Source organism: Micropterus dolomieu, linkage group LG18 (assembly GCF_021292245.1).
Source record: "Micropterus dolomieu isolate WLL.071019.BEF.003 ecotype Adirondacks linkage group LG18, ASM2129224v1, whole genome shotgun sequence".
Taxonomy (NCBI): Eukaryota; Metazoa; Chordata; class Actinopteri; order Centrarchiformes; family Centrarchidae; genus Micropterus; species Micropterus dolomieu.
Window position 1 is genome coordinate 33746847 of NC_060167.1, and position 22935 is coordinate 33769781.

The 22935-nt window shown below is 40.2% G+C and overlaps 1 protein-coding gene across 1 annotated transcript; it reads left to right on the forward strand.

Annotated features, from left to right (window-relative positions):
• Positions 1-2711: 2711 nt before the first annotated feature.
• LOC123956761 (solute carrier family 41 member 1-like) lies at positions 2712-21307 on the forward strand. Its single transcript, XM_046029180.1, has 10 exons — positions 2712-2906; positions 4796-4903; positions 5396-5467; positions 6241-6385; positions 6507-6653; positions 7007-7151; positions 7358-7437; positions 16658-16792; positions 20866-21014; positions 21128-21307. The coding sequence occupies exons 1-10, from the start codon at positions 2712-2714 to the stop codon at positions 21305-21307; spliced, it is 1356 nt and encodes a 451-aa protein (XP_045885136.1).
• The last annotated feature ends 1628 nt before the right edge of the window (positions 21308-22935 follow it).

Consider the following 22935-nt stretch of genomic DNA (forward strand, 5'->3'; position numbering starts at 1 on the left):
AGTTGCATCACATCAGTTAGCTGTCTTTAAAAAACAAAGATATACATAAAAATTACTTTTTTTTTTAACATAAATACATAAAAGATGTTCCTGTGTCTGTGCATAGTGATTATTTAGAGCAACAGCTATTCAGAACATTGTTTTTGCGGTAGCTAACAGATGCTAACTGGCTAAATCTGGTAGCTTAAGAGGCCTTGAAAAGGGACTTTGTAATTCAAAACAGATATTTGGAAAAGAAATCAAATTTTCTATCAGGAAAATGAGAATGATGAAAGTTATTGTAAAATCATTTTACAATAATCAAGTTAAGAAAAATTCTTAAACGATTGTACAAATTATTATTTCATTTATATATTTTACACATTTTATCCGGATTTATTATATAATTACTTTTTAACCCCTTAACGCCGATTGTCGCAAATTTGCATCACACCTCTTCCTTTCAGACTGCAGCAGAGATAGTTTGTATTCCCCAAATGCCTGTTTGTACATATTCCATACAGACTTGGGAACCTTTTACAAGCACTGGTTTCTCAATTATGCCTGTTTTTGCTAATTTGCATCATACCTGAATTTATATCTTTTCTATGTTCCCTAGACAAATGAACAATTTCCACTTAATTTAACATCAACCTGAAAGCAAATGAAAACAGAAATTATTTTAAATATTTTTTATTGTAAATAAATTCAGGCATCAAGGGGTTAATATTGAACACTTTGGGGCTCCACTATTTCTGATGAAAAATGGGGCACACATCTGGACGGAAGGAAAACTTGACTCAAAAGGCATTTCCCTTTCCCATTTTTTGTTGTCTAATTCAAAAATTACTTACAGCAGCTGTAGCTCGGCCAAAGAAGTATTACATGAAAAGTAATGACAGGTTCAGGAATTAGAAAAAGATGTTAGGGTTGCCTCACCAGTGCACACTGTTTCACTGTGCTGGTTTGAGTTCAGATTCTGCCTGTAAACTTTGATGCATGTCATCCCCTCTTACCCTGCATCATCTTTCTAGCTGCTGTTCTTTTACTGTCGGTTTCCCGAAATATTCCAAAAGGAGATCTTTGTGAAGAGGAAAGGCACCATCAACCACCAGTTACTACTCAACCTTCAGCAGCTGTTGATCTACAATTCAAATTACAGCCAGAAGTCAGAAGGGGGAGCTGTAGAGCACCTGTTCCAAGCCATGTCTCAAGGACGCTTTTTCAGCTGAGTCACTGTCCTTGTGTATGTGTGTGTGTGTGTGTGTTTGTGTGTGTGTGCATGCGCGGTGTGTGGACATGGTCTTACTACATATTCTGCACAGGCTTATGCTCCCCCCCCAAGAAGTTACATAATATGTTGTTAGAACTTGTTTTATTTCTGTCTTTCTTTAACATATAATTAGCAGTGTAGGTGCACATGTAGGCTATCAGTTTTTATCTCCATGCCAAACCTTGAAAAATATGTATGTAATTTGGAATAGCAAATGGCATTAAAAAAAAACAAAAAACAGAAAGACTGACAGACTGAAAAAGTCCAGGGGATCACAGTTAGTGGCAGCCTGTGTGTTTCCTCCAATCAAGGAGGATAAACGGTTTCCTTGCCCGTCAGCAGCAGCACCACGTGTTGGTGACAGGTACAGCACCTGCTGCTGCTCAGAGTGCGTCACCCCCTTACAGTGAGGACATAGAAGAGCATTGAAAGGAGGAGCCTTCAAAGAGGTAGAGAGCACAACTGCGGTATCCTCCGAACTGATCTCAAAAGAAACCAAGAGGAAGAGGGGAACTGAAGAAAGAAGAGCCCTGATACAGTCTGGTCACCTTGCTTGTACACATACGTCTGCAGCATCATCTCACATGCACACACACACACACACACTGTCCTCCGCCTTGTCACTCCGTCCACCACAGAGCGCCGCCACGGCTCATCTATCTGTCTGGAATCAGAGGGAAGCCCAGGCAGCGAAAAGCAGTTGCACCTCTTCAGACGAGCCTCCGACATCATACCCTTCATCAGTGTCCCTTCACACAGCCTGGACGTACATCCTGGCGTTACCCTGATAAAAATGAGGAAGGGGCTCCAGAGTGGTCAAGCTCACACAGGGCATCAGCACAAGAAGGAGGTGAAGGAGCGGCAGCACAGGAGGGCTGAGAAGAAGCTCCTTGCCTTCTGGATGTCCTTGTCCCACAGGACCTGGACCTTCTTCTGGCCCCGCGAGAGACCGGGCTTCCGGCGCTCTGCTTCTGCCGCCCGGCTGCTGAAGAGTGAGGCATGAGGATAGAAAGTGTGTGCGCGTGTATGTGTGTGGAAGTCTGTCAGTAGCAGTGACAGAAGAGGCCTCACAGACCTGCTGTCAAGTGGACCTGTGTGTGTGTGTGTGTGTGTGTGTGTGTGTGTGTTTGTGTGTGTGTGCGTGCTCCTTTCAAGTGGGTGAAAGCAGCTTCCTCCGCCTAGTCCACCATTTGCAAAAGTACTTTGTGTTGCTGCCATACCAGCGCTGGGGTGATAGGTGAAGGGTAAAACAAGCTTGTTGAATCCCTCTTTGCTGCAGTTTTCTTGGGAACAAAAAAAAAGTCAAAAGATGAGATCGTCTTCTCCGCCTGGTTAGTGTTTCTCCTCGCTCAAAATGGAAAATTACATCCTTCTCAAATCAACTTGACTTATTCAACAAAAAGCTTGGAAGCGCGCTACCAACACTTCTCAGGCGGGGGTGGGTTAACAGGGATCAGCCATGGTGGTGACCCATCTGGTTCTGGAGCTGCGTTTCCAGGGGAAGAAGCTGAGGGGTTTCTCGTGCAAACTGACCCGCTCGGCCCGTGGCTTCCTGCCAGAGAGCTCGTGGATCATTGCGTTCCAGGTCCTGCTGCCTTACCTGGCGTCTGGGCTGGGCATGGTGGCAGCTGGGATAGTCATGGATATAGTGCAAGTATGGGGGAAAAAAAGTGCTCCAAAGTGTGTCTATGTGTGTGAGATTACAGCTGTACTGATATCAGTTTGTTATGACTCTACTGTGAGTCTACTGTTATGTTTATGCACACACCATTAGATGCTAGACAGCTAGATGTGATTCTAAACACCCAGTACTACAGTATGAATATGACATGTTTTATGACTTTTCATGATCACCATAGGTTCATTCCTAGGTTTCATGTATCCTTGATGTAGAGTTGTGGTGAGTAGCTGGAAGGCAGGAGGATGAAGCTTGATGATCCTTATGTATTGAATCCGTCATGTAATGGAAAAAAACCAAAAAAAAACCAAACAAGACAATTTCTATCTAATGAGCCTTTCCTTGGCAAAATAGCTAATTTAACGGACCATCTTTCATTCCAATTTTGCCTAAAAACTATGATGTAGAGGATTGCATTTCAGACATTATATGTCTGATAAAATGTGGCCTTTTCACAGCGAGGCAGACAGCAGTATCAGAAACCAAGTCAGATAGAACAGAGCCACCTCATAGCTCTCTCCCTGTTTAACCTCTTTAAAATAAATCACCAGCAGCGTGACATGACACCCTGAATTATGCAGCACGTCAGCCAGCCTCTACTTGAGGCATAAAGAACTGATAGACCAGGCTGCCCCTGCCCTGCAGCACAGTCCCGCAAACACGTCAAGGATAACAAAATAAGTGGCGTTCTGGTAACTTGGATTAGTAACTGTAATATTATTACTGTTTTGGAAATAGTAATCCCTTACACCACTAGTTACGGGGAAAAGTAATAACATTACAGCAACATGTTACTGCCCAACACTTCATGTGAGAGCTGGTAAGAAACATGAAAAGCCATTTTAAACATGTTTAAAGGTTCAGTCTGTTAGTTTTAGTGGCATCTAGTGGTGAGGGTTGTAAATTGCAACCAACGGCTAAGTCACTTTGCAAGCTCGTAAGAGAATTATGTCCAAGTCCAAAGGTCAGAATTTTCACTAACACCCAAGTTGGCAAATTCTAGTTAAGATTTTTTTAAGTCTATATCTCTAGATGATATTTCAACATTATAACCTTTTGTAAGTGGTAGCTTTGTCACAGAAATCAGCCTCCAATGACTCTAACCACTGAGCCAAAGAATGAAAAATCTTGTCTCTTTATTTAAACAGAGGATGTCATACAAAGAAAAACAAAAGTAGTCTACCTCATTAATGTACTTATTTGATCATTATCCCTGCAAAGTGTCAGTGTGACTTTCTGTGAACCGACCAATCACAGCCTGGACATTAAAAAAGGGTGACTTGCAAACTCTCGAAACGGAATTTGTTGTTATGCATGAATGGTTATGATTACTGACAAGTTGGTATTTAGCATAAACACATTAGAGCAGTTGTTCTCAACCTTTTTTGGGTCATTGCTCCTCTATCCAATTATCCAGGTCCCTTACCGGCCCCCATCAAAAGGGATGTAGGCTGAATATTGTTGATTATTATTATTATTATTGCTGTTACTATTGTTATTAAAACATTTTAAAAAGCACGTAAGTTAATGATAAACAGCATGTATTACTTTCCAAGGAACAAAAAAGCCATGTGAATAGTAATTATCTTGAGTCATTAAGTGAATTTTCCTCCCAGAAATTGTGTGTGAACCTAGATACTGTTTTCTTGGACTGGGCACTTGATAAGTGGGGGGTCTGGGGGTCCACTCCCTGAAGATTTTGAGCATTAAATACAGATTTTCCTGCATTTTGGTGAAAAATTCTGTTCCAATTACTTTGTTTCATGCAGTGTAGTTTCACTGTGATGTACTCGAACAGTGGGCTGCGTTTGACAAGCTCGTTGGGAACAGAAGGTGCATTCAAAGGCTACTGTGGTGTTTTTCAGCACTGGGAGGTGTTCAAGGAGATGTCAGAAGTGTTTATCTTGGTGCCAGCCCTGGTGGGGTTGAAGGGGAATCTGGAGATGACATTGGCATCCAGACTGTCAACAGCGGTCAGTGGAAACACACATACAGAACACATACACATGCAGAATGAGATGATGACAGATATTTTTAATGTATACAACGGTGTAACTCTTAATAATTAATACATTTTGTTTAATCTTTAGTAGGAGATGTGACACACATACTTCTTAGACAAGATGGCTTATTGTGTACATATGTAATAATAGGTATTAGCACTTCCTATGTACTTAGGTTTGTGACTCGTCCTTAAAAATGTAATGCTGTGCAAGGTTGGTACCATGCACAAACTGTCGTAATTGGACAGCAAAAACAGAAAAGGTTCAATCATTTCTCAAAGGAAGAGGTAAAACTGTTCATCATCATTCACCAAATTATTCATTATCTGTGCACTCTGTCAACAAATCAGAGAACATTTGTGGAGATAATGTTGACATAAGTTGCAGTAGCGGGAGTGACAACTTTGAAGCCATTCCGTGTGATTGTGAAATGTGATTACGTGAACCCGTTTCCGTCCACAGGCCAACACAGGGCAGATGGATGATGCTCAGCAGCAGTGGAGTATGGTGTTCTGTAATCTGGCTCTCATTCAGGTGATGCACTGCGCCAACGTACACCATACATCCTCTTAATAACACACTCCATCACCTTGGTCCAGTTCTACTGGATGCTTTACTGGCGAGATAAGATCGGCCCCCGTGGCAGAGATGTTGTGAAGTAAAGGAAAATGTATCTGATCTCACATTTTACCTTAAATGACAGTTCATCAATTTGTTGACAGAATTGTTTGGTGCTACCTTATATAATTCAAGACACATAACTGAGCCCTGACAATGTAGAAAGAAATAAAACTTAGAATAAGATGTTAGTGGTGTGATCATTAAGTCTGGTATTTAATATTCTGCGTGGGAATTAAAATGAGGAGGCAGTCTTGTGAATAGTTTTCATTATGAAATGAAGGAGTGGACATGTGATCAGATCAGGTACAGCATTTCACTGTTGAGAATCTCTATGATAACATTTATTTTTCATTTATATCACTTTGGCCTATTGAAATTGAAAAAGCTGTTTTCTTACTGTATCGAGGAGAGTATAACATTACATCAATGTGTGGGTATAATGTCGGCCTGCCAGATGAACTCTGGGATCTCCATGTTGGGTTGCACATGCGCCAACTTACACTTTCTATTTTCCACGCTTCTCTTCCATCATGTTCTTCTAAATGTTTTATCCACTTGCTTTCTCTTCTCTCTGAGAAAGACGGAGATAGAAATGTAAACAGATTGGTGGATAGACCAATAATGAGATAAATACTATGGATAAATAAAGAAGGCTCACGTCCCTCTGCTTTGTCCTTCGTCCCCAGGTCCAGGCCACAGTTGTGGGTTTCCTGGCAGCAGTTGCATCAGTGAGTCTCGGGGGTCTGACCAGGGGGAGAGTGGACGTTATCCAGGCTTGTGTCCTGTGTGCCAGCAGTGTCACAACTGCTTTCATCGCTGCACTGTCTCTAGGTCAGACCAGACAAAGGCACACACTGCTGCAGAGGAATTAATGTCTTAGAATGCAGTAGATACGCAAAACACATTATTATGTTGTTGAACTTCTTTGTCATATCTTCATGTTACTGGGCAGGTCTGGTGATGGTGGCGGTGATTATTGGATCAAGGAAAGTGGGCATCAACCCAGATAATGTGGCCACGCCCATCGCTGCCAGTCTTGGAGACCTCATCACTCTGTCTCTGCTTGCTAGGGTCAGCAGCCTCTTCTTCTGTTACAGAGGTCAGATGTCACACATTACGTAAAGAAAGCTCTGCGAGTCACTTTCAGTACACTATTAGTTTATCCAGTTTCTGGGATACAAATGGTTCTTCAAGCAATTGCATATCCACAGTATTGTGAGGATTAAGGCGTATTTCAGCCAGAAGAGGGAAGCACAAGCCAGAAAATCAACAGAAAATCTCTCAGTCATTTGTAAAGTCTCTCCATTCTCTTTCATCAATTGTGTCATGGTCAGAATATCTTCTAAAAACAAAGCACAAAAGTGTGATTTCTTTCACCTAACACCAATTTGTGTACTACATGAAGAGCGTAATCAAAGATTTTGACAGATGTGTTTTGTGCTATGTCTCCAGACATGTGGTACCTGCCCCCTGCAGTGTGTGGTTTCTTCCTGCTTCTCATTCCACTGTGGGTCAGTATTGCCCAACGCTCTCCATCAGTCAGAGATGTCCTAAAGTCAGGCTGGCAACCTGTCATTTTGGCCATGTTCATCAGCAGGTGAGCCAACCTGTGACACTATCTATATCAGAGGCCCAACAGCCCAACAACTTTATAATTTTTCTTGCTCTGATCAGAGTTTTTTGAAAAATTTAAAGATATGTCTGTTTCATTTAAATAAAACAGAAAAGTTAAGCAAATTAGCTTCAGCTAGACACACAGGTGTCCCACTCAGACTCACATACTGTATGTTGTCTTCTTCCCAGTATTGGTGGTCTGATTCTGGATAAGACAGTGAGCAATCCAAAGTTCGAAGGCATGGCAGTGTTTACTCCAGTCATCAATGGTGAGTAGAAGATTAACTTCCCCTCTATTTAGCATTTGTAAGCCGTATATAAAAAGGAGTATATGAACTGGTTTATAACACACTATAATACTTCATTTAAGATGTGAATACATATGTTATGATATCATGTTTTGTTACATTGTCATTCCTTTAACTGTCACGCTACTAGTTACAAATGATTCACTGGGGCAGTTATATGTCTTTCAACCACCTTAGATAGTGTTATCTTGTGTTTTGTTAATTGTTTATGTACTGCTTATAAATGCTAAATTTGGGATTAAAATAGTGTTACTGACTTACCTTTATTCTCCATCATTTAGTCCCATCACATACAACGCCAGTTTACTGACAAACCAGACTAAGAGGCTTGTTGCTAGCAGGTCTGTGAGGCTGTGCTTAGCACAGAGGTGTTTTGAACTTAATACTCAATGATAATGCAAACATGCTGATGTTAAGGTGGTATAATGTTTACCATGTTCACCACCTTAGTTTTGTACAACTTGAAATTTAGACCTGATGAATGCAGAAGATAACAAATTTATGCTAAGGGAAGTATAAATGTGTGAACCAAATTTCATGGCCGTCCATTTAGCTGTTGTTGAGAATTTTACTTAAATGTCTGTTTTACATTTTATATCAATTCATCAAGAAACTGTTGAGACATTTCACAGAATAAGTGAAAACTTCTGCTGGTGGCGCTAGAGGACAAGTCAGGTTATCACCAAAGTCAGTATTCAGTATTTATCTGATAGCTTTATTTAATGATTACTTCTATAATTAAAGGCTTTGCACACCCACACAGGTGTTTTCAAATACCCTGGCGGATTAGACATCTAGTCAGTTCAAAGATAGGCGAAGCCATGCAGGGAATTATGTGATTTGAAAAAGGATTATAAAGGACAGTACCCACCCAGCCACAGCCAGCTATCAGACTTTAAAACTCAAATCCTCATTACTGCTCCACTGAATATAGTTTATTTCTGTTAACCATTTTTACAATTGCTTTTATATCACTGTATATTGTCTGCTACGGAACAGAAGGGACTTAAATATATAAAACATCCTTGTAAGTCTATGCATTAAGAATGATAACTGAATATGTTGCCCTGCCCCAAAAGGTACAAAAAAAAAAAAAAAAAATCAGAAGTGTGAGGGATATGATTACTTCCATTATAATACACAATATAATAATATTTTGAATGCAGGACTTTTATTTGTGACAGAGTATTTTGTATATTGTGATATTACTACTAGTAGTAAAGCATCTACATAAGTCCTCTGCCACTGCATGGAATTACATGAAATTTTTTCACAAGTATTCAACTGACGCTTGAGCAGATATAAACCTAATTTTAGAGGCCTCGAGGGAGGAAATTAGGATGATGACTTTGGTTAACTTTGCCTAAAATAGATATTTTGTAGTTATAATCCCCTTAATTGAAGCTGAGTCAATTTGTGACATTTCTTCCACAGGCTCTAAGCAAAGACATTAACACTTACATGCTTTCCTTAAGGAATAAGCAGAGCTGTGATTTGGGTTATGGTGTTTCAACAGTCCTAATCTTTGAAAAATTACATTTAAGTGTTAATAATCAGTTTATTTAGTTCTGGTGTCGCCACTCTCTTACAATGAAGTGACAACACTGCTAAAGACATTTAAAAGGGCCTCAAATTTGCGATATTAATCAATCACGAGGTATTAAAGTGCTGCTGAAGCATTATCTTCCTTGTCAAACGAACATCAGAGAGGCAGAAAGGGCCAGATCTTCACTGACTGAAGTTTGTTGCCCACAAATAATAAGTAGAGAGGAATAACAATGGTCTTTACATAAACCACAAGCCTGATCAGAATGCCAAGTATGCATTTGCTGGCTCCCATTTGCACAGCATCTCTGCCAGCCTCAGTGCTACCAAACACTCTGGCATATTGCCTTCCCAGTACAGGAAGTGCATTTGCATTCGCATTCAGCGCTCCTTTTGCCCTGTTGACCAGAAACCAGCGGTGGAATAAGTAAGTAAGTGGATAAAAGTAGAAATACCATATATATAATGTGTATATAAATACTCCTTTACAAGTAAGGTTCCTGAATTCCATATTTTACCTAACATATTTAAAGTATCAAAAGTAAAAGTACTCATTATATTATTATAGTGTATTCTATTATTAAGTTTTTATCACTAACAAAAACATGTAAGAGCATTTTAATGTAGTTTGTGTGAAGCCAATTTGAGATATTGTATATACTGTATCTCTCTAATAAAGGAAGGAATCTGTGTGTGTGTGTGTGTGTGTGTGTGTGTGTGTGTGTGTGTGTGTGTGTGAGTGTGTGTGTGTATTTCTATTATGTCAGGAACTATTCATCCAATCGACTTCAAACGTGGCGGGTGTGTTGCTGCAGACCCAAAGGGGGTGCAGTGTCGCGTTTGATGCAATTTTAATGCAACACGTTCAGAATTAATAAATATACTGAAAACAGCGCTGAGTTGAGCTCTGCAGCAGTGACGGAGGGGAACGCTCGCGTGGCAGTTTTTTCCCTCTTCAACACATTAACTATGAAAAGACTGTTTCACATGCTCACAATGGGGCATGTGCTGCAGTGTGTGTGTCCCAGCGATTTTTTCCACATCCATCAACCAATGGACGCTTAGCCCAGCAGCTCCAGGCAGAGGAAATTCCTGCGCTCCTTATTCAGGGGAATCCAATCTCATGTTTCCTGAGAGCCTTTTTTAAGAGGTGTGTCAAGCAAACCACAGACTTTTTTTATTGAACTTATGAGATTCCCCCTCTCACCCCCCTTGCGGGGTGGTATGTGTCATCCTCAAGCTCGAGTCCTCTACCAGAGGCCTGGGAGTTTAAAGGTTCTGCGCAGTATCTTAGCTGTTCCTAGGACTGCACTCTTCTGGACAGAGACCTCTGATGTTTTACCTGGAATCTGCTGTAGCCACTCTCCCAGTTTGGGGGTCACAGCCCCCACTGCTCCGAATAATTTAATATCAGTTTCAATTTAATTTCAATTTAATTTAATTTCAATTTAATTTAATTTCAATTTAATTTAATTTCAATTTATTATGGATAGCCCCTTGAGATGCAGCATCTCGTTTTCAAGAGGGTCAAAATACACATTTAAATTATACAACTAAAACAAACAAACAAACAAAAAAATGTGCTCAAAACAATTGAGTTACTAGGCAGCTTACACCCTCGCCCCAGACCGAAGACACATCATAGCTCAGACATGTTATAGTTAGCTCAATAAGTGCATCTCATTTACCTCATTACACAAGTGGAACCCATAATACATAAGAGATTCAATACGAAAAGGTATCACATAAGAAAGACAGAGGTCGAATCCACAGGAGGTAAATCAATTAGACAATTACATGAAGCAAAATACAGTTACAAGCAATTCTGTTTTGTCCAGCATCAGTAACATGCACACACATTGTTAAGATATTGAAATATAGATAACCTAAATCTGCGAAAAGATGAGATGGATCTCAAGGAAAGAGGGAGATTGTTCCAATCACAAGTAGCTTTATAATGAAAAGATTTACGTCCAGCAGCTGAAAAGATTCCTGGTACAGTAAAGACAAGATATTGCATATCTCTAAGTGGATACATAGAACTACAAGGAACCAAGAGTTCTTTCAGATATGGAGGACAATCAAAGTAGGCAAATTTGAAAATAAATAGGAACCAATGGAAGTCTCTTCTTGTCTTAAGCTGAAGCCAATTTAGTGATGCATACATTACACAATGATGAGTTTTAAAAGGACACCTCAGAACGAATCTACATAGAGAGTTAAAGACAACATTGTCTGGCTTAAGAACAGTGTTCATGTAGATGATATCAGCGTAGTCAATGATGGGAAATATCAACTGAGAAATTAACCTTTTCCTGACTTCAAGTGTGAAACAATTAACAGATCTATTGAGTGAACTGAGACAGCCAGAAATTATTTTGTGATGTAATCAGTGTGAGGTTTAAAAGTAAGCTCAGAGTCAATCCACAGTCCAAGGTATTTAATTTTTTCCTATTTCACCATGGAGGACCCATCTTCAAAATAAAGTTGCAAGTTAAGAGCACAAGATCGTCTGTGCCTCGTCCCAAACAGGACTTTTCCATATTCAACAATAATTTGTTATTGTGAAGCCATATTTAAGTCATGAGAAAGTCAGCTTGTAACCTGTTCTGGATACAGTGAACATCAGAGTCAGCAGTGTAAATTACGGTATCATCAGCATAAATATGAGCCTTACAGATGGAGCAAATGTGCGATAAATCATTAATGAAAATCGAGAACAAAAGGGATTCTAGAGTGGAACCTTGAGGAACCCCCTTATCAACCAATAAATAATCAGACAGTGAACCTTGAAAAGCAACACACTGCCGTCTAATGTGAAGATAAGAATTAAACCATAACAGAGGACTTTGATTCAAACCTATTGCATAAAGCTTGTCAAGGAGAAGGTAATGATCCACCATATCAAAAACTTTGGAAAGGTCGATAAAAATAGCACCAGTTAGCTGTCCCTTATCAAAGGAGGAGAAAACGTCACTGGTGAACTTCAATAAAGCTGTGGTGGTTGAAAAATGAGGCCTAAAGCCAGATTGATATGGGGATAAGATGTTATTCTGAATAATGAATTTTGATTAAAAACTATTTTCTCAAATATTTTGGCAGTGGTGCAATCGAAATTGGGTGATAATTATTCATATTAGAAGCATCACCAGTTTTGAAGAGAGGGGTAACTCACGCACATTTCCTTGTAGCGGGAACGGTGAAAGTAGTCAAAGACAGATTAAATAGGTCCGCAAGTGGAAATATCAATAGATGAGCAGCAAGCTTAATTACCTAGGCTCAAGTTCATCCGGACCAGCACTACTGTTGTCTTTTAGATCACCTAAAGCATTAAACACATCAATGGGCATGATTTTATTAAATTTGAATGAGCCAGAGGTAAAAGACAAGGTTGAGAAATGATCATTAGCATAGGAATAAACATGTTTGGAGTCACCAATAGCGGTAAAATGCTGATGCATGAGCATTAAGGGGAGGATCAGAAATTGTAACGTTATTCATTTTTAGTTGATTAATGGGAGTTTTGCTATTCCTATTGAGAGCCCGATTCAAATGATTCCAGAGCTGTCTAGGGTTATGAAAGTCATTAAGAAAGCAGTCTCTATAATAACTGGATTTAGCGTTTCGGGTTTGAGTCTTGCACTGATTCCTGAGAGATCTATACTGATCCCAGTCAGGGGCAGATTTAGTAAGGCGATATTTGGCCCATGCCTTATCTCTTTGCTTAAAAAGATTGATTAGATGAGAACTGATCCAGGGTAAGTGCTTCCCTTTAACTCTGAGGAATAGTTCTAAATGGAAAATGCTTATCGATTACATTGGTAAGTTCAGAGTGAAAAAAGGTCCATGCATCGTCAACAAAAGGAATTAGCTGGAACCTGTCCCAATTAATAGCGTTTAAATCCTGTATAAAATAATCACCATTAGTATTTTTACATTGGCGTATTCTAATATATTTAGGAGGGAAATGTGGCATTTTGATTTTCCAAACACAATAAATGATCACTAAAACAATCATTTAAGACACCAGATTTAAATATCCTTTCCGGATTAGAGACCAGTATCAAGTCAAGCAAAGATGAGGACCGGCTATCCACTCTAGTGGGTTCCTTTATAAGCTGTGTGAGATTAACACTACTAAATAAGTTTTTATCACCTGCGGAGGAACGATCAAGCCAATTGAAGTTGAAATCGCCAAGAATAATCAATTCTTTATGCCTGCCTAATGAGTTAATCGTAGATAAAATGCACTTTGTGGAATCTGATGGGGCAGACGGAGGCCTATAAATATTGCCAATAATTAAATGTTTATTTACATGAAAGATAATACTTATAAAAAGACTTTCAAAGTTAGCTGGATCTACTTCAGGAGTAATACATTCAGAGATAAGATTTGCATGTGTGACCACCCCACCTCCTCCGGACAATCTATCGGCTCTGTACAGTACATTATCATTGATTTCAATATCACTATCAGAAATTGCATTACTTAGCCAGGTTTCTGAAATAGTAATAATATTAGGTTTGTACTGAGCAACCCAGGCTCTAAGAAAAACAATTATTGAAGCAAGGCTCCTGATATTAATGTGAATGACCTTTAGACCTTTAACGGATTCCATTGAAAATGAGAAGAGAAGAAGAACATGTCAGGGTACCATACTGAGAAGTGTGGAAGGGGAGGGTGAAAAAAGCCGCAATAGCAACAGACAAGAGCAAAAATATACAAAGACATAGAAACAAAAAACAAGTTAAACACACGACAAACCAACAAATTTCAACTGGGCACAATTGCTCAGCGATCATTAACTATAAAGAATAAATTACTCAGGGAGTCTCAAAACCCACATAAATAAAAATGGCTAATCTTTCTACTTTATTTTTATCATTAATCAATACATAATAGTTTCACAGTGAAGGCATCAGATAAATTAATAAACCAGATCAGGCCTCAGACTAAAGCAACCAGCCATCAGCAGGGACAAAAAGCAATATTCAAACAGAAAAGTCAAGACAGAGCTACTGCTGTCCAAACGGAATCAATAAACAAGCAGGCCTTCAGAAAGAGCAATTAGCCTATCTATGCAGTGGAGTAGCACAATTAAATCAAACAGCAGAGTGCAGAACTGCAACACACAGTAACAAAAACACCAGAGAATTCTATTTAGCAGGAAGGAGTGATGCTGCATAGTCTCTGGCTTCATCAGCTGAGGAGAACATTTTCCTACTGGTACCTTACAAGCCATATAATAACTGGCCTAGGTCACTGACCTGGGCTTGGTTTAGCAAAGAGAGCTTGGTGAGCCATGTCACAATCTGGCAGAGAACCCAGAACACCCTCGCCGAACACTTCCATCAGAAGCCCCGAGAAGAAGGAAGTGTGTTGGCCGCCCTCAATGGATTCAGGTAGGCCGAGTAATCTAATATTATTGCGGCGGCTACGTGATTCCAGATCAGCCACTTTAGCCAGCAGTTTAGCGTTATTTGCCGACAATGAAGCACAGGAAGTTTCCAAAACTGAAATACGCTCGTCTTGTAGATTGGCATTGGTCTCAAGTACTGAGATTTTCTGAGCATGATCAGATAAAGTCTCTTGCATACAGTCATGTTTAGTTTCGAGCGAAGAAAAAGAAGCTTTAAAATCCATGATTTCCTGAGATCATCCAGGAGGCTAAAAATAGTTGCCACATTAAGCTCACTGGTAACTTCATCAGTAGCAGCCAATCCTGCATTTTGATCCTTCCGATTTAGTCAGGTTCCTTTAGCAGCCATGGTGAAATCAGCTAATCGAATTAATAGCAAACACAAAAGTCGTGGGAGTGAGACTCAAGGAGCTGCAGCTACGCCACCACACTCACATTCATTGTCCTGCACAACTGTTGCTCTTACTTTCCACATCTTTTCTAGCTCCTCCTTCAGCCCTTAGTATTTCTCAAGCTTCTCGTGTTCCTTCTTCCTGATGTTGCTGTCGCTTGGGATCGCCACATCTATCACTGCAGCCTTCTTCTGCTGTTTGTCGATCAACACGATGTCTGGTTGGTTAGCCATCACCAGGTTGTCAGTCTGGATCTTGAAGTCCCACAGGATCTTAGCTCGGTCATTCTCAACTACCTTAGGAGGCGTTTTCCATGTTGACCTTGGGACTTCCAGCCCATACTCATAGCAGATGTTCCTGTACACTATGCCAGCTACCTGGTTATGGCGTTCCATGTACGCACTTCCTGCCTGCATCTTACACCCTGCTGTTATGTGCTGTACTGTCTCAGGGGCATCCTTGCACAGTCTGCACCTGGGGTCCTGCCTGATGTAGTAGACCCCAGCCTCTATTGATCTTGTACTGAGTGCCTGTTCTTGTGCCGCCATTATTAGTGCTTCTGTGCTGTCCTTTAACCCAGCCTTTTCCATCCACTGGTAGGATTTCTTAATATCAGCCACTTCTTCTATTTGTCTGTGGTACATGTCATGCAGCGGCTTGTCCCTCCATGAAGGTTCTTCATCTTCTTTGTCCTCACTCTCGGGTTTCTGCTGCCTGAGGTATTCACAAAGCCTTCATCTTTGGGGGCCATCTTCCTGATGTACTCCTGGATCTTAGTCGTTTCATCCTGGACAGTGGTCTTGACACTCACTAGCCCTCCGCCTCCCTCGCTACGCTTGGTGTACAGTCTCAGGGTGCTGGATTTGGGGTGAAACCCTCCATGCATTGTGAGGAGCTTTCTTGTCTTGATGTCAGTGGCGTCTATCTCCTCCTTTGGCCAGTTTATTATACCAGTGGGGTATCTGATGACTAGTATGTGTTGATGGCTTGGATCTTGTTTGTCACATTCCCATTTCTCTGTAGGTATTTGACTGTGGCGGACTTCCTTGCTGCCTCTTGGTTTCCGTTAGCCTGCGGCACCCCAAGGTATTTGTAGCTGTCCTGAACATCTGCAATGTGGCCTTCTGGTAGTTCAACGCTCTCGGTTCTGATCATTTTCCCTCTTTTGGATACCATGCGACCACACTCCATTCGGAATGGCATTCCAGTGTTATTGCTGTAGATCCTGGTAGTGTGGATCAGTGAGGCGATGTCTCGCTCATTTCTGGCATACAGCTTAATGTCATCCATGTACAGAAGAGGAGGTGACTGATGGTTGTTCCACTTTGGAACCGGTACCCGTAGCCAGTCTTTGTGATGATCTGGCTGATGTGATATATATGTTTAATATATATATATATATATATATATATGTGATTTGTTTTTGATGTGTCAAGTGTACCCGAATCTCCTTGTAAACACAGTAATAGGGATAGGGGGATGTTGTATCCAAGGAACTGTGCTAGTTTAGTGGTTATTTCTTTCCAGAAGTGTACTTGTCGGCAGAGCCAGAGTGCATGGAAGTAATGGTCTGTCGTGTTAAGAGTACTGCAATGGCTTAAAAACATGGTGATGCAGTTTTATACATACTGTAAATGCAAAAAAACAATAATTTTTTGGTTATGAAAATATTTGAAAGGTTCAGGAACTAAATTATTTTTTTGTCTTGAATGACAAAGCATCTTCACCTTACACATCTTCTACGTCCTATTCATACTTTCATAAAATGCTTCATGGAATCGATCAGTATAGGCTACACTCTTACACTTTTCCATGTCTATGCAGGTGTAGGGGGAAATCTGGTGGCCATCCAGGCCAGTAGGATGTCCACCTACCTCCACTCCTGGGGTGTTCCTGGAGCCCTTCCATTTAAAATGAGCGGGAGCTGTCCTGGACCCTGTGCTACCCTCTGCTCCTCAGGTCAGATACAGAAAAGCATACATGATTTAAAGGTGCAGTGCACAGCTGTGGCCCTTCCATAATTTAAACAGTTAAACATGTGACAGTGTTATTCAAGCCCCATTACTCACCATTTATTAATTCATGAATGAAATTACTATACGTGAAATAAAGTGACTTTTTGAAGAGGCTTGAAAATAGTTGGTACCATTGTTTGCAGCTCTACTGAGCTTTGGTGTCTGTTTTAGCAAGTTGTTAAATAGTGGTATATTTACCACTAATTAATTTAGAATAATGTACAGAGGCTGTCCTAGGTAATGGAATCCAGACGACTCCAAGGTATTCCTGAAGGCAAACAAGAAAACATAAAAGAGAAAGGTACAGACATTTGTTGCGCTGTTGTCAGAGAGACCCAAGCAAAGATCAAAGATGATATTGATATTGTCTGGGTTGCTATAACGACGTGCAGAAGTGACCGACGACGACCATCATCTGCACCTCAGATCATCTGCAACAGATCAACGTGGGACTTGGTTTGGAGAGAATGGCAAAGGGCTGTAGCTTCCTCAAAGAGCACAACCTAAGATTTGCAAAGGATGTAACTGCAGCTGACAAAGCTCTGTGGAAGAAGCTTTGGCCAGTGCTGCCATTCCAGTGCATGGAAATTAATTCCAACATAAACGGATATAACACTAGACCTGAAAATGGCATTTTGTTTGAAGTCATAGAAACCCGTTTTTTACATTGCTTATCTAAATACCCAAATTTAGTGCTTCTGGTGGGTGGTGACTTCAACATTGCCTTAAATGGTTCCTTAGATAGATGGCCTCCAAATGCAAAAAAAATATTCACCTTCCAATCTGTTGATTTTAATGCAAAAACTCAATTAGTTAGATATATGGAGAGAGGAAAAATCCTAATGTTAAACTCTATACATGTAGTAATAAAGCTTGCATTTCTTTGTTACGTATAGACTAGCCTATTGGTTAATTTCTGCTTAAATAGCATTAACATTATGGCTGATTTACTCTCCACAACAACTCCACTAACAGACCATAGCGCAGCGTCAGCCCAAATCTCTTTTAGGTCTAATGCTAGTCAGTCATTTAGAGGCTTATTTTGGAAACTTAATAACTCTGCTTTAAAACATGACCTAGTAACTAATATGATACAAACATCGATTAACTGTTTCTGGAACAAGGCTTTAAATGACAAATGCTTTTCCAGAAACTGGGAGCTTTTTTAATTTTGAGGTGTCAAATTTCTCAAGAGAGTATCGGCCCTTGTTTAAATCTAGAAAAGCTGAAGAAACAAAGGTAATAACTAGAATAACTGCTCTGAAAACCTTTTAGAAAATTTAATAGAATTCTAGAATGGCAAACAGGATGTAATCAAAATCTTTAAAATGAAATATATAGAGCAAAAGCGGAGGGAGGAAGGAGAGCAAAACACTGCTTATTTGTTTCAATTAGAACGATCCCACAACAAAACCAATTCTATTCACAGACTCCGTGTCAATGGAGTCATTACTAATAATCCCCAAAAGATAACTAATCACTGCTCCACTTTTTATAGTAATGTGTGTGATTCTCATTAAAATGAGCAGCTAACACTTTTGGAATAACACTAGACTATCTCATTAAAACAAAGTAAATTTTGAGTTACCAAAAAGATTTTAGTGATAGCTCAATAATTTCAGATGAAGTGCTGCTTCATCTAAAAGTTTTATATCGCTTTTGCTGAACAACTAGCCTCCTTCCTCCACGGCTTGTGTGCACAGAAAACATTGAAAGTAAAACCCCCCTCACACTTTCTCTCAAGGACTTCAATCCTTAATTCCAAAACATCTGCTTTGCATTGGCTACTGGCAGCCAATTCTCCTTCTTTATAATTACACAACACAACACAACACAACACAACCTTACAGGCCTTGGAGACATTTGGCTTTGGAACTTACTTTTGTGCAGCTATTAAAATAATTGACAACATACACTCTGTGTCAATCTTTCCAGTGAAAGATTCCGTCACCTTCCTTGGAATTGTTATTAAAAAACACAATGACACCAGATGCTCTGTAAATTTGGGCAATTCTGAGCAAGACACTTAACCCCTAATTGCTACAGAGGCGTGCGACCTCTGACATGTATAGCAATTATAAGTTGCTTTGGATAAAAGCGTCAGCTAAATGAATAAATGTAATTTTCAACCTGGTCGTAGAAAGGATTAAGAATTCAGAGGCCCCTGAAATGTCTTGTAGTTCTACACTGTGAGTTGCACTTTATTGGAGGTGAAGTTAACATGTGTGGATTTGTAGTGAGATTTCTGCCTGATCACAAGTGTTTCACAAGTGCTTCAGTCCGAAGGGGACACTACCAGCAGAGCAATAACTAATGCACAGTAGAGTCCAGGGCAGGTAGACTTAAAAAATGTGCCGATGTGTGCAGATATTAAAGTCCAGGAGTTTACTAAATATAATAAATGAATTTATCATTTAGGTGAAAAGGTTCCACAATCACATTTAAAGAAGTTACTTCCCCGAACAAAGATACAAAGAGGAGGGCAGACTAAATCATACCTGCAAGTGTGCTGACTCAGCAGGGATGATATTATATGAGAAAAGAATCTATAGGAGAAGCAAATCTGAAAGCAGCACAGAATACCTGAGAGCTGCACTGCATTATATTTATAGTTTTAGATTTTGAATTGTCACCTGCCACCTGATTTGTGTGTTTCTCCTTTCCACCATAAATCGGTGCAGGAAAAATCACCAGAATGCAGGAAATTAACTTTTTGATGCTCAAAATTGACAACCACCAAATTGAGAGAATGTGCTGCTCAGGGAATACAATGGATTAGTGAGCCCACGCCCCAACATATTGCTTGCATTTACATATGCCAGGCAGTGTGCGATTGTCTCCCATAAGCTGAAAGTCCTCTTATATAGTGGATGAAAGATAGAATGTGCTGCCCCTCCCCTTCAGTCCATACTTATTAATGTGCTCAGCGAGGAAATGATCAAACTAAGAGATGACTTCCAGAATGTGTGATCCAAGTACTTCATCGTCGCCACGGAAGGACAGCCCTCTCTCTTAAAAACTTAATGACAGCCACAACCCGCTTCTCGCCCTCCATATGTTGCACTAGTTTAGTGTTCACAGTCCTGCTCTCAGTGACAGATGAACGCCGAAGCAGTGTTAACATGCAATCATAACAACTAACAAATAGATTTTTCTTAGTTGAAAAAAGCATTCAGACAAAGCAAAAGCTATTACCTGTGGATGGTGAATATGTGATCCAGTCTCAGGAAACTTTTTCCCCTTTTGGGAGTTGACAACACAGCAGATCATTAGTGAGGAAGCGCACAATACCGCCCAAACTCCCATCACCGGGTGATGCTGGATATTTGCTCCTTCTGTTATGAAAGGCAGCAGGTCCGCAATCGTTAAGAACAGGTAGAGCGACTTCATTGATTGCACCCCACAACGCTGCTCCCGCTGCTGCTGCTACTTCTAGCCTTGGCCTCAAGTCGTGCTGCACTGCTAACACTAGCCTCCTCCAGTCCCTGGTTGGCTTGCTCGTCATCTTCCACAGCTTGCTCACCCAGATTATCCTCCTGGCTCCATTTCAAGAATGTTTGAATAGATGGCCTAGCTCTCCTCTTTCCCTCTCGTTTGCGTTTACTACAACCACTTCTCTCACTCATTTTTAACTAATTTCAATAGTTGGAGAAGACGTGTGGGCCCCAAGTGTGCAGTGAACAGAGCATTTACAGCAGCTGGTGTAAGACTAAAGCTGCTTGCACACTGCTCAGATTGCGCCCAACTAACACCAACATTCTAAAGTTGGCAGTAGTTGGTTTCAGTCTTAAGAATCTAATGCTAGACATTAATTAAAGAATTGTAGGAGCTTGCAGAGAAACATTTCATTATGATTGTATCCTGTATGATGTGCATCATATGTGACAAATAAACTTGAACTTTAACAGAAACAAGCATACAGCAGAGAAATCTAATGCTCCATAAACTGTCCAGACGTTAATTAAAACTAAACATCAGTACACACAGCTTGTTGCTACTCATTTCATTTCTCTCCAGATGTGAACTCCAAATCAGCAAGAGTCCTTGTCATCCTTGTAGTCCCGGGCCACCTGCTCTTCCTGTACACCATCCACCTCCTGCAGGGAGGCCATACTGCCATGACACCCACCTTCATCATCTGCTACCTCTGTGCAGCTCTGCTTCAGGTCAGATAAACCAAAAAAGCTTTGTTGTTCATACGGCAAGAAAAAAAACTGTACTCGTACAAGACTAAATTAAAACATGTTCAGAAACTTCTCCAAATATTGTCATTATCCAGGTGATGATTTTGCTTTACGTGGCCAGCCTGATGGTGCGATGGCTGTGGAAAAGAGGACTGGATCCAGACAACTTCTCCATCCCCTACCTCACAGCTTTTGGTGACCTGTTGGGTACTGGCTTCTTGGCACTGAGCTTCAGACTGATCCTAATTGTCAGTTCTTCTGGGACTGGAGTTTGACATGGACACACGGATGCATGTACTGTTGTCTATATGCAAGTGACCCACTACAGGGCTAATTGGATTTAAGAAGGAAGGTGACGAGAAAAGAACATAAGATTACCTGTTGTATTTGTGGCTCAATACTGTGCATGTGATGGGACAGAAACATATGTTTTTTGCAAGCATGCAAATTTTATTTTGTAAGAATATTCAATTTGAGCAAACAAAGATATACACTATGCATGTTTGCTATTACCCATGTAAGTGCACAATAATAACCTCTCACTCAGTTTTACTCATTCGCTCACCAATTCCCTGGATTCTGGACACCTGCCCACTGTGTCTCCTATGCTGTCTCTATCTGTGCTCAAGTTTGCCTTGCTAAACCTCACACAGTAAAACAAATTCTAGAGGTGACACAGTGAGAGGGACATGGAGAGACTGGAGGGAAATCACAGAAAGAACTGTAGTTTCTGGTGAGTTGACGCTGTGCTGATCACAACTACAAAGATATGGTTGTTCCTTCTGTTTCAAGCTAGCTTACAGCCAGCGTTCAGTTGGTACATTGGCTGGTTGTGGTGAATAAACACAAACCATCCCACAGTGAAATCTGCAAGAATGACGCTTCACTTTCTGTCTGAACACACCTTTACAGTGTGCTACAATTTCAGCTGGTCAAAAAATTGGAGTAGGCAGTTTCTGGTTTGCTATTTTGTCTCCAATTTGATTGCTAGTAGGATTATCGGTAACTAGGGAAGTAGGGAAGCACTGGGAAAATCGTCAGTAGGGACACCACAGCTATGCAAAAGTAGTTACTTAACTAGTTTGATAATAAACCGCTTGTATGTTAGTCTCTAGCTAGCTAGCATGAAAGGTAGCTAACTAGATTTCTATCCAACTATTGAGATAGTGGCCAGTAGCTAGCTAAGCTAGCTGGCTAACTTGATCATTGCCAGCTACTCCGATAAGGTATTATAATCAGTTAACAGTGGCTTTAAATGTTTTAACTCAGCAGCAATGGCACTTGTCAAAAATGCCAGTGTAAAACCCTGAGTTGAATTTAGTATTGTATAGCTGACTTAAGAATTACTACTAACCACCTAAAGCACACTGCCCCCCCAAAAATCATATATTCAACTGTTTTCATTTAGCGGCATAGATAAACTTCTTCTTCTTTCTTTTTTTTTTTAAAGAGATTACATTAATGATTATAATGCCCTGGAGGGTAAGTAGACTATTCAAGTTAGCCAACTAGCTAACTTAGGTACTATTAGTCTTGCAGAGAATTACAGAGGAAATGGGTAAAATTGAGTGAGAGGTTATTATTGTGTGCTTTCATAGATACTAGAAAACATGTATATAATTCATTGAGTACATAGATTTTCTTGTTTTTTTTTTTACAAATTAAATTGTACTTTGTAAGATACTTTCTCTATAAAACATGTACATGTGCTAAAAAAAAAGTTTTCTGTGCACAAAATATCCCTTTGTGCCCAGGATTGAGGCACAATTATAAATAAGGGGCTGCATCAACAAAAGTGGAACAAACCTGGTTTAAAATAGAAAGAATAAGGAGAGAAAAACATACAGTTTGATTTGTGACTTTGATCTGTGTTTTCCAGCTCACTGTGGTCAATACTTTTCCT